General features: G+C 45.0%; 1 protein-coding gene across 1 annotated transcript in view; it reads right to left on the bottom strand.

Annotated features, from left to right (window-relative positions):
- Positions 1 to 12,083, bottom strand: part of rph3aa (rabphilin 3A homolog (mouse), a) — a 68,531-nt gene that overhangs the window by 4,724 nt on the left and 51,724 nt on the right. Inside the window, exons 4-13 of the mRNA XM_049604465.1 lie at positions 10,006 to 10,089; positions 7,498 to 7,660; positions 7,034 to 7,207; positions 6,709 to 6,915; positions 6,419 to 6,498; positions 3,181 to 3,255; positions 2,965 to 3,074; positions 2,683 to 2,809; positions 1,197 to 1,250; positions 5 to 156 (exon numbers count right to left, since the gene is read on the bottom strand). Of these exons, the coding sequence (XP_049460422.1) occupies positions 5 to 156; positions 1,197 to 1,250; positions 2,683 to 2,809; positions 2,965 to 3,074; positions 3,181 to 3,255; positions 6,419 to 6,498; positions 6,709 to 6,915; positions 7,034 to 7,207; positions 7,498 to 7,660; positions 10,006 to 10,089 (1,226 nt within the window). The remainder of the gene's footprint in view (positions 1 to 4; positions 157 to 1,196; positions 1,251 to 2,682; positions 2,810 to 2,964; positions 3,075 to 3,180; positions 3,256 to 6,418; positions 6,499 to 6,708; positions 6,916 to 7,033; positions 7,208 to 7,497; positions 7,661 to 10,005; positions 10,090 to 12,083) is intronic.

Raw genomic sequence — 12,083 nt, 5'->3', positions numbered from 1 at the left:
GTACACTTTGACGAATGGGTCAGAGTATCCATTGGAGTCCATGGCAGCCAGGTGAGCACAGCGGACGACGCCCACGATCAGACGACCCTGCTGACTGTTGTACAACAGTGACACCAGGATACGACCCCTCTCCTCTGAATCCTCACCTTCATTCAGCTGCACACACACACGCACACACACAGAAATATATATACACAAGTAATAGAGAGCACAAAGTAACAGGACTTCATTTCAGAGATCTGAATGCTTCTTTGCCTTCTGCACATATCTGAAGGGATTATACAGTGATTATCATAATATCTACTAATGGAGGATAATGTACGTGCTTAAGTACAAATTATCTCCGTCTATAGTATTATGCAATAAGCTTAACTCCATTTACATTGACATTTTGTACATTACACTGACAAAAAACTTTAAACACTGTCTGGCTTCCCTCTGCAGTCTGGCTCTAATGAAGATGCTTTTTCTTTAATGAGTCATGAACATGGACGGATTACTGAGCAGGCCTAATGGGCACAGGCCCAGGGGCCTAAAGTGCCAGAGGCACCGTGGCACTCACCTGCAAAATGTCACTAAAATGAACACGAATCGACTAGGAAGAGACTCAAAATGACTTTAGAGAGAAATGTAAGGGCTACACATAGGTCAAGGGAACTACAAATTTAGACAAAAACAACAGTAATTTCCTAATACAGCTGGTATCTGCTGGAAACCAAAACAATACAGGCACTCTCTTTTTCCCAAATATGAAATCTGGAATCATCACCTTGTGAAAGTCACTGGTACTATTTTCATACACTGCTGTGTCACTGCAAAGTGAGTTCCCATCATGAGCGACTTTATGAATGTAAGCTGAGAGCGGAAACAGTGAATATTTTAATGGTATTGATGAAGAAATTTAATGCGGGTCGATCACGTCCGGCTGAGACCCAATCTGCTTAATAAGGTCAGTATCAGACAGATACAGCTGTGGCACAGACGATGAGCCATACCAGGCTTTGGACACACACACAGTACGTTGGTTTTGGTCTTTTTGTGGGTTTACTGACCATGAGAAAAGTGTAGATTATCACCAGCTGTTCTCTCTTCACACTTTTACTCTCATATCTACACAAACTGAATTCTTTGAATACAGCAGAAAGGTCCAACACTGTCCAACACACAGTTCTCTGAGAGCCACGTGAGGGTCTTACATCATCCTCATAGAGCGCCATGCCCCGAGCCGGTCCTCCCACAGCCTTCTTCACCTATAAAGAGAGTAAACCAGTGGTTAGCATCATCATCATCATCATCTTCATCATCACCACTAGCTCTGTTTTCATTACTCTGTCTCTCTGTACACACTAACGACTAATTCCCACCAGATCTGGTGATAGAGAGACATTTCCTACGGAGAGCAGGGGAACCAGTCACGCAGCAGTCATGGTGGGTGTGTTCTTGTGAGTTTGGAGAAGCGGTTGGGGCGCATTCACCTGTCTGTATTTGCATAAAGTAGACTAGATTTACGCAAATGAGTCCGTTGAGCACAATGCACCTGGCTTTGGCGATGTCAGTCTAAAGTAAAATAAGATCCAGTGTGGCACTGCCAGTTTCTCAGCGTAAATTCAGTCAGGAAAACTTTCTTAATGCTATACCCATTCACAACTCTCTCTCTCTCTATCCCACTTCCTCCAATCAGCTGACTGTGGGCGTTCCCTCTCCTTATTATCCAATCAAACTTTGCCACAATCTCCTTCAGTCATTCTTGTTGCTGCTGCCAAACTTTAAATCTTTTCTCCTCTCTGCTCCTGTCAGGCAGAATTATCGCGCTCTCTTCACCTCCAGTCACCTTATCTAGAGCCCACTCCTCTTCACATCCTGATCCTCAGCTCTCTCTTCACCTCATCTCATCATCACCACCAGCATCTAGACTGGGGAGGTTTGCTAATCCAGTGGTTCCCAACTGGTGGGTCGTGAGTCCACTCTGAATGGAGACTCACAAATGTGTCAAGTTTGTAAGAAACACACTTTATTTTCAAATACGGTGAATTTCCAGCGCCGTTTCCAGAACAGACAGCTACTTGACAGAGACAGCAAACGAGCTCGACAACACGGCCAAACACAAGTGAGTAAATACATTAAACTGTGAGGACCTTGGACTAATGACTAAGGAAGGGTCTGGACCCTGTGGCTGGACCAGTTGGGAACCACTGCCCTAATCTACTGCGTCTCTACATCACAATGGGGTCTGTTCACAGTTCTCATCTTTATGTGCACATTTCTTTCAGAACGAGTCTCTCCTGATTGAAATTATTTTGGTGGATTGTTTCGACGGAATAACAAAGTTTGTGAGCAGGGGAGAACCAGGGACTGCCCAGCGAGCAACACATTAATCCAATCAAGTGCATCCCATGAAAGTTAACGTCACCAGTGGGAGGCCCATCAAGCAGCCAGTTAAGTGAAGCAGTGTGTCTCCAAACGCCCTCACTAGATCTGCTGGAAATTAACTGCATTTGATTCAAAACAACTTAGAGACAATGAAAAGGTGATGTAGTAGAGAAACAGTTTGGGATTTAGCTTAGCTTAGCATAAAGACAGGAAACAAGGGGAAACAGCACAGCTAGATTACACCAAGTCCCCCTAAATACTCCACACTGAACCTTTAACAGTCTGAGATGTGAGTGTCGTCCTCGGGCTCACCGGGATCACTCGCTCTAAACAAACATTGAAGGTCTTCTTCTGGTCAAACTTCAGTTTCTTCAGAGCGACTCGCGTTTCTCCGATGAATTCATTGTGTCCAAACTTGTCCTCGTCGCTCACAGAAAGCCTGAAGACACACAGTGTAGAGTACATTTACTCGAGTACTGACGTACAAATCTGAGTATTTCCTTCTCATGCTACTTTCTACAGTCTACTCCTCTACATCTCAGAGGTAAATACTGTACTTTGACTTGGTAGGAGGAAGATTAAGGTTGCTCTTACCGGAGGGTTTTGCGTGACATTTCATCGTCAGTGATGCCGTGATACACCAGAGTCTCGTTCCACACTGGATTCAGAGTGGCTTTAAGTGTTTTGGTGCGAAGCTTGTTGGACTGAGAAAACACAACGACATAAAAAACTGACTGACTGACTAACTACATCAGAGCTGCACAGCTTATTTTAAATCAACACCTTTTAGTTATGTTAACATTACTCTACCTTACTGGCTCCAGGTAAGAGGTGCAGCTTCACATACGGGTCAGCGAGTCCGTTTGAGTCCATCGGCTTCAGACCCTGAGACACACACAATTAAAACAAGTTATCCACTGTAATACAGTCACAACAATGGTGACGCAGTAGGCTACATCAGATCCTGTGATGTAAGCACAAGTTTAACTGAAGCTCAGCGTCAGTTCAATCAGGAAGACAGCAACATTTTAAATCTGCTCTCTCCTCTGCTGCTGTCAGCCGTCATTTCAGGCAGAATTGTCGCACCCTCCTCCACCTCGTTCACCTCGAGCCATCACAGAGTCCAGGACGAGCTCACCAAAAACCTCCTCTTCACAACCAGATCATCAACACTCTCTTCATCTCATCTCATCCTCATCACCTCTACCACCGCCAGTCTCTACAACCTGAGGAGGGTTCCCTTTTTTTTTTTTTTTTTTACAATGGATTCATCCAGCCATCCATTTTCTAACCGCTTATCCTCTTGAGGGTCGCGGGGGCTGGAGCCTATCCCAGCTGACACTGGGCGAGAGGCAGGGTTCACCCTGGACAGGTCACCAGACTATCACAGGACTGACACATAGAGACAGACAACCATTCACACTCACATCACACCTACGGACAATTTAGGGTCACCAATTAGGGGCCGTTTATACGACAACGATTTCAGTACAAACGGAAAAGTCTGTCCTTAGCGTTTTAAATAACTTCTGCGTTTATATGACGACGTTATTGAAACGATCTCCGTTCACACGGAGCCGCAAAATCTATTGGAAACGCTGTAGGTTGCACGCCAGGTCAATGGGTGGCAGTGTAAATTTGCAAAGCAACATCACGGCATGACGCCATGCGCCTGCGCTGAAGCACCTTCCTCTACAACGCGGTGATTACAAACCAAAACAAAGAAGACACAATGGCGAAAGCATGCATAGATAACTTTGTCTGGATGGACGACGAGGTGGAGTTGCTACAGGAACAGATCTACACTTCACTTCAAATCAACAGGGTGAGCAGCACAAACAGAGCTCGGCATTGTTGTTGTGACGGTCGGCATGCCTAGTGACTGGAACCGCAATGCACATGTGAGAAAAGTCTGTTTTCAGAGGAAATGCATATTGCAAGTTTACATGACAACGGAGACGCTGCTGTATCCAAAAAGTTGCACTCTGGAACCCGTTTTCGGATCGTTGCATTTTCAGGCACCCAAAACGCAGCTGTTGTGTAAACGATCGGCCAAAACGCAACTAAAGATTACCGTTTTCAGTTGAAATTGTTGTTGTATAAACGGGGCCTTAACCTGCGTGTCTTTGGACTGTGGGAGGAAGCTGGAGCACCTGGAGGAAACCATGGATTCATCACCTTCCTTAAATATATACCATCTCAGTGGGGTCTAATCGCCTAAGACTTTTCATATTTTTTTTTACTTCTGTGCACAAGTGATAAATATTCTTTTCACTAAAAAGTTGAGTCTCTCCTCAAGTGAACTAACTTGGTTGAAACTGGCCAGTGAGTCATTAGCTTCCAGGTGCACACCGAATGACAGGCACACAGAGAGGGCTGGTACAAAGACAGACTTTAACACACTGATCAGGAGCAGCACTCCTAAATTTAGTGTTTTCCAATAAATCATGGGACCTACAGTTCATTTTTTTGACTGCCTGCTCCCACCAAATTAAAATCTGCCCACACTCAGTAGATTTGTGTCTGCAAGCAGCTCTCTAGGGCGTTGTATACAACATTTTCAGGCTGGCGTAGAGGTGCATGCCCAAAAGAAAAGTCCACATTTCTGGTCGGAAGGGGAAAAACACCTACTTTTAAACTTTCTAAAAGACTTGGACATTAACAAGTTTTTGGATATATGCAAATATTAAAGCGTTGACTTTGGCAAGAAAGAGGGAAGCTGTGTTCACACAGTTCAACAAGTCCCCTGCTTGTTGTCGTTAATCTTAGTATGCAAGGCTGCATGTAATATATATTTTCATTAGTCATGTAAAAATTCAGCCATTCATTCTTCATGACTGCTTATCCTGTTTGAGGTTGCTGGAACCTGTCCCAGCTGACACTGGGTGAGAGGCAGGGTTCACCCTGGACAGGTCACCAGACTATCACAGGGCTGACACATAGCCCTTTTTAAACAGGAGTTGTGCAAATTTGCAGGAAAGCCCAATCAGTCTTTTTTCAGCATTGGCAGTATAAAAACAAAATCGGGGAGTGCAGCAAAATGCCGCCTACCTACTTTTGTTTATACAGAATGTGCCTTTTTCGGGGCAATGGGGGGCGTGAGCAAGTAACAAAACGTGTAGCTCAGCGTGTGACGTAAACAGTGACGTGGGAGGGAAGCCACGGCTGGCCAGTCCTTCGGTGATTCTCTCATAAGTCAGCCCGTCCTTCACCGTCCCCGTCATCTGACGGTTAATGGCCTCTTCGTTTGCGAGGACAAGGAGGGCGCGCAATTCCTTGTCTCCCCAGTTGCTCATCTTTACAGTGTCTGTCAGGTTTGTGTTTCCCTCTTGCTACTAGCTGCTCGTTAATTCCTGCTATCAGCTGTTTCCTGTTTATCCACCGCCAGTGGCTCGCACGTGCAGCGTCATCAACAGCTCCTCCCACAAATCATCAACAGCCCCTCCCGTTGCGGAAGGCCGCCTCGGTCTGTTTAAACTAAAAGGGTTCCGCCAATATGTCTACCCTACGAGGCGGAAAATTGGGCACCTCGGATCAACTCGCCAATCCGGCTCTGTGTGTCAGCTGGCCGGCAAAACGGCCCAACATTCGCTGAAAATCTGGCAGTGTAAAAGGGGCTACAGAGACAGACAACCATTCACACTCACATTCACACCTACAGACAATTTAGAGTCACCAATTAACCTGCATGTCTTTGGACTGTGGGAGGAAGCTGGAGAAAACTTTGCACAGGGGGGCTCCCCCACCCTGGGTTCGAACCAGGAGCCCACTTGCTTTGAGGTGACATTGCTAACCACTGCAGCACCGTGTCACCCCCATGTAAACATCTAATTAGGAATAATAAGAAAAAGGGCAAAAACCTAAATATCTCGTGCATGTAAACGTCACTGGCTGCAAAGGTTTCTAGAAATCTAATTTACCCTTACTGGATAAACCTTGTTTTGTCCTGTCTTGTCTAATCCTGTCACATCCTGTCTTGTCTTTTCTTGTCTTGTCGTATCTTGTCTCATCTCGTTTCATCTCGTGTCACGTGTGTAAACATGTTTACCTTGGCTTTAACGATGCAGCAGTGCAGGGTGTGGTTCTCCTGCTCATAGAGGAGACTGAACTCCAGACATCCCAGAGTGGCTGCAGGAATAAAAACACAGGAACACGTTAGAGGAACTTATTTCCCTGGAAGGCAAATAAACATTGATTTGTGACTCTTCATCGCTCGTCTGGGAACTTCTCTCACAGCTGCAGGAAGATTTATTTTACTCAAAGTGATAAAAATTAGTGGAAGACAGCGTCACGTTCTGTGACATAGAGGTTTGGTTTGAGAGGTAAAACCAGTCTTACTGGCGTCATCTGAGTCGTAGTCGTTGTCCTCAACCTCTGTCCGATCAGGTGGAGGTCGTGAGGAGGCGGGGTTGTTGACCGGTGGATTAACAGGTGGATTCACTCTGGTCGCAGGAACATGTGATGAGATGGAGCTGGAGACAACAGCTTGTCTTTTTAGCTCCACAGCTGGAGGGGCCGCGGTTGCTTCCACATCTGCAGCAGGAGCTGGTGACATTAACATCAGAGATTAATCAAGTCTGAAACATCTTTTTATATGATGCTATTAATGTCTTGAACGCAGCCCGGCTCCTGTTTATTCTTAGAAGGAGCAGCGGTGTTTTACCTGAGGAGGGGGCGACCTGCTGTGCGTTTGCTCGAGGTGGTTTGGAGGCTAACACATGTCTCTCAGTCTTCATTACAGCTGCTGGACAGGACTGACTCTCATTATGGCTGTCAGCTGTTGTTGTTGCTGTCTGCTCCCATTGTTCTGATCCACGTGATGGCTGCTGCTGTGGTTCTGAGGAGACAAAATAAGAATATCACTGCCACCACAACAGACACTATCAGACGTACTCAGAACTTTTAGTAAACGCAGATATACCACAGTGTAAAAATACTCTGTGAAAGTCCTGCGTTCAAAATCTTAAAGATGTACTCTGCAAAATTTTCCGAAAAAATAATGTCTAGACTCATACAGCAGTAATCCCTCTCAACCATCACGTCTGGCTTTTACTTTCATGTTGCTGCCGAAAGTGTACAAACAGTAACTGAAAATCCTGCACCCTTATCTCTATCTGTATAAACTACCATGTTCCTGAGGATGTGTTGTAGGGTCCTGTGGTCCACTGTAGCCCCCTGCACCAGAACTGTCCTCAGTGCTGGACTGTCGAGGTCTGGACAGAGGGAGGGGGGGCGGCAGACCCTGGTGGACTCTTCCCTTGAAGAACCAAGCTCCTGAACGCTTCTGTACCTGCAGGGACACACAGAGGTCTCAGGTGAAAAGGTGAAACGAGGCAAAATTAGTAACTACTATAGGCCCGTTTCCACTGAAGAAGTTCCTGGTGCTATTTGGGGGGCAGGAACTACTACAGGAACGTCGTCTCGCTCGACCCTCTCAACCGCCGTGTCTCCACTGAGAGGGCGGAGTATGAGGAAGGTTCCTGTAAAGTTACCGGGCTCTGGATGTGACGTAATCGTTACGCGAACAACAAAGAAGAAGAAGCAGAAGTACGAAGAAAAAAGCAGACATAAGAAAGATGATAATCAACATGGAAGGAGCTGAGGTGGTCGCTGGGTTTCTGGTGTGTCTCTTTGTTTACATGGTGGTGGAAGCTATGAACGAGAGCTGCTGAGTTTTAAAATGTCGGCTATTTTGTCGCTTTCTGTTGACGTCATGTCCCGCCTTGAGTATATCTAATCAGCACCCAGTAAACCCCAAGCCCCAGCCAGGAGTTTTTCGGGGCCGTTCTGAGTACCTACTCCGAGGCAGGGACTTGTTTAGCCCCTGTATAAGTTCTCTGAACTCTGTCCTTCGGGGTGGTTCCTGCGGTGGAGACACGCACCAACGGCCCCGGCCCCGTAAAATTACCCCGAAGTTCCTGCGGTGGAAACGGGCCTTATGTGAATTTTGAGGGAAATTGATCGGTTGAGATCGGCTGCCTCTGGTGGCCAATAATGGAACTGCAGTTTGAGTTTGTTGAATCGAGTAACATCAAATTTGTGCGTTATTATTTAGCTGATATGTTGAAACTTTACATTTTAATGATGCGGAGGTTAAGGTGTGGTTATGTTGAGGCACAAAAAGCACTTCCTTCCTTATTGGAAAAGATCGTGTCTTAGCTCAGGCTGTTCTCACAAATGTTTAGTGTATTTTCCTACGAAAGGTAATGCACCTAAATTCGTACATATTGCACGGATTTTGAAATGCTGCAATCACATGACCAATGCGCTGACAGCAGTTAACGAGGAGGCAGTCAAGAATGCTTGAAAGGAAGCAGGTTGGGGCGGCAGATTGGTCACCAGAAACTGGACTTACTCTCCCCTGGAGTCGTGTGTTCGGATCCGTGTGAACTTTAAGTCATTTTAAGGCTCGCTCTCACCATGTGTCTTTTCTTAAAACCTAACCACTGTAACTTTACGTTAATCATGTAACTGTACATTAAGGATGTAACATCATTCATGGGGCGCTAATTTGTAGGGATTTATACGAACTGTCGTGCATGCATCTTTCATAGGATATCATACGAATCTTTCTATGAGAATACGTTGCTTAGCTTAAAATACCTGGTTTTTGGGGCACAATCCTCACTGGGAAAACAGTGACTGGCCTCCAAAAACACCCACGTTCGGTGGCTGAAAAGACGCTTTTACGAAGCAATGTCTTGGTAAAAACCATCCACTTCTTGTGGTACTGTCTCTGCTGTAAAAACAGCAACTGGCCCCCAAAAACACCCACATTTGGTGGATAAAAAGCTGCTGGAAAAACAGCAAAGACTCGTTAAATCACAAGCAGTTTAGTCGTTGGTGTCTAACAGTGGTCTGCAGCTTGGCAGATGTCTTAAGTAGATGCAACATCATCCCTTCCACCACCCAATGACAAAAGTCAGCTCATATACGACGCCTCTTTAGAAACGTTGATATGAAATGTACAAAACATATTCGTCGTTGGCAGACACGTACAATGCAACATTTCCTTGTGGCGACTGGGCTGTGAAAGTCAGTTCAGACTTTATTATGTGTGAAATTGTGTGATTGTTTAAATACATTAAATGTATGATGGACGGCTGATTTATTTGAATTTTTTTGTGTGTGTGTGTGTGCTTGTCTCTTCACTCCTTGATTCTGTGGAGCAGACACTCGGCCACTTTGTGTTTTTGCAGCATTACAGTGTAGTTATTCTGCGTGTGAGTGACAGGAGAGAGCATTTATTTAAAGAGTCCGGGCTCCCCGAGGCACAGACCTCAACAAACTGCAGCGCCATCATCAAAACAGCATTGTATAACTGCATCAGTGAGAAAAACAGAAAGCAGACCTTATTCTTCATGTTTCATATTGATCAAAACACCGTCTGTATTTTTAAGAATTAAAAAAGCAGTGAAATAAATATTTGGGGGATACTGAGGGGGTATCAATGAAAGGTAATTTTCCAGATCACTAGACAGTGAAATGCATTTCTCTGCTAAATGACAAGTCTAAAAGCTGGAAAACGGTTCATATCATGAGAAAAGCGTCTGTTCTGGTGGCAGCAGAATGACATAATTGCATAATTTGATTTTATCACGCCCGCTCTGTTCTTCATCCTCCTCATCCCCTCACCTCTATTTGTTCATTGCAGATTCTGCACAGCCAAATAGGACTCGTCCTGCTGTTGCTCCAGATCCCACATTTGCTGCACATGTGCTGCAAAGAGGCAAAAACATACATAAGACCAGTGATGGAGGAAGTATTCAGATTCTTTACTGAGGTCAGAGTACAAAAGAAAAATACCCTGTTACAAGTAAATGACAGAGTAAATGAAAATGTATCCTCTGGAGGTATAATCAGGAAATTGTGCTTAAAGTATCAGACAATTTTTGCTTTTAATTATACACTCTTGTTCACATTGTAAAGGTGGGAGAAAAAGTCCATACAGCATTGTATTGCAATATGTACGCCAAGTATCGATCTCTTATTGTATACATTATTAATCTTTGCAAAAAATATTTTTTATACAACTTCTGGTACTAGAATATCAAAATCAGTTGCTTTTTGTGTTTCATCAAAACAAAGATGGAGGCCATCAGTGCTGTTGGCGTTTAAATCAAATGTCTGGACTTATTTGGGATTTTTTAACACAGAAAGAAAGGAGGACTTAGATATGACAGATGTGATTTACAGCAGTGTCATATGAGAATAAAATACTCTGGGAACACTACGAACATGAGGGCTCATCTCACACGTCACCATCCAGAGACAGTCAGCACGTTGTAGTAGTCGAGCTAAGCTCATGGCTCGGCTAATCAGTCAAGTCAGACTTCTTGTCTTGTCTGAGTATACATGCAGAAGAGAACATCGAATTTCTGACCAAGTATGTTTGACTCCGCCTCGATAGGCAGCACCGTGTCCTTTTTAATACAGTGCGTATTGATCTAGTTCCGGTTCTTGTTCAGAAACTTTTAAAATAAATCCGTGTTTCACGTTTTCCGACCATCCATAAACTTCACAATGTTTAGCTCCTTTAGATGTCGGAGCGTGAATGTAGTTTCCTCGTCCGTCCAGAAGTGCATCTTCTGCTTCTCGGTCGCCATGGCGTTTGTTTGTTTTTGCGGGAGTTACTGAACTGCTGCTACATCATCTCCTCCTTCTTCGGGATGAAAGCCCACGAAAGAAAAAGTGGTGCATGCACAGAACACCGAGCCCGACTCCAGTGGGACTAAGTGGATACCTGCAGCAATAGTTCAATTTTCAATCAAATTATCTAGGTGTGTTAGTCAAGCTATGGATAGTCCCATTTCAGTCGGACTAAGCCAATAATTCGATTTTCTCAAGCTGCATGTAAACGAACTGACTGTTAGCCTCTGACGGCCAAGCTCTGCTCTTATTACTGTCTTTTCCTTAAAAACCTATAAAATCAATCAGTCTTTGTCTTCTTTGTGCAGCACTTTGTATCGAGCACTTTGATTGGCTGTTTAACACTACAGGAAACAGTGATGTCACTACTAAAATAAAACATCAAATTACTCTCTCTGTCACAGCTACACTCATAAATAAAATAGTAACAGTAAATGTTTTTGCAGTCAAGCTAAACCCACTCTGCCAAAAAATCGACCAACACTGGACGAACTTAGCTCGACAAAACTACCATCCAACTGTGAGAGAGCTCAGAAAATAACACCATAGTCCATCACTTACTTCATGTGCAAAGATCTGAGCCTTTGTGATGAACCCAGAAGCTGTAATGTCATGGTTTGGCCACTAAAATGGCTTCAAAGTCTGGCACTGTTTCTGGGGCAAAGTATTCCAGAAGTTGCTCCAGCAACTCTTTCCAGCTCCTCCTGGAGGACCCCGAGGTGTTCCCAGACCAGATGAGGTATGTAATCCCTCCAGTGTGTTCTGGGTCTGCCCCGGGGCCTCCTACCAGTGGGACGTGCCGGAACACCTCCAGCAGGAGGCACCCAGGAGGATCCTGATCAGATGCTGCACCACCTCAACATGAAGGAGCAGCGGCTCTACTCCGAGCTCCCTCCAGATGTCTGACTCCTCCCCCTATCTCTAAGGCTGAGCCCAGACACCCTACAGAGGAAACTCATTTCAGCCGCTTGTATCCATGATCTCATTCTTTCAGTCACTACCCAGAGCTCATGACCATAGCTGAGGGTTGGGACGTAGATGGACCGGTGAATCGAAAGCTCCGC

This window comes from Epinephelus fuscoguttatus, linkage group LG18 (assembly GCF_011397635.1).
Source record: "Epinephelus fuscoguttatus linkage group LG18, E.fuscoguttatus.final_Chr_v1".
Classification (NCBI taxonomy): Eukaryota; Metazoa; Chordata; class Actinopteri; order Perciformes; family Serranidae; genus Epinephelus; species Epinephelus fuscoguttatus.
Note: the sequence above shows the minus strand (reverse complement) of the source record. Positions and strands in the feature narration are given on the sequence as shown.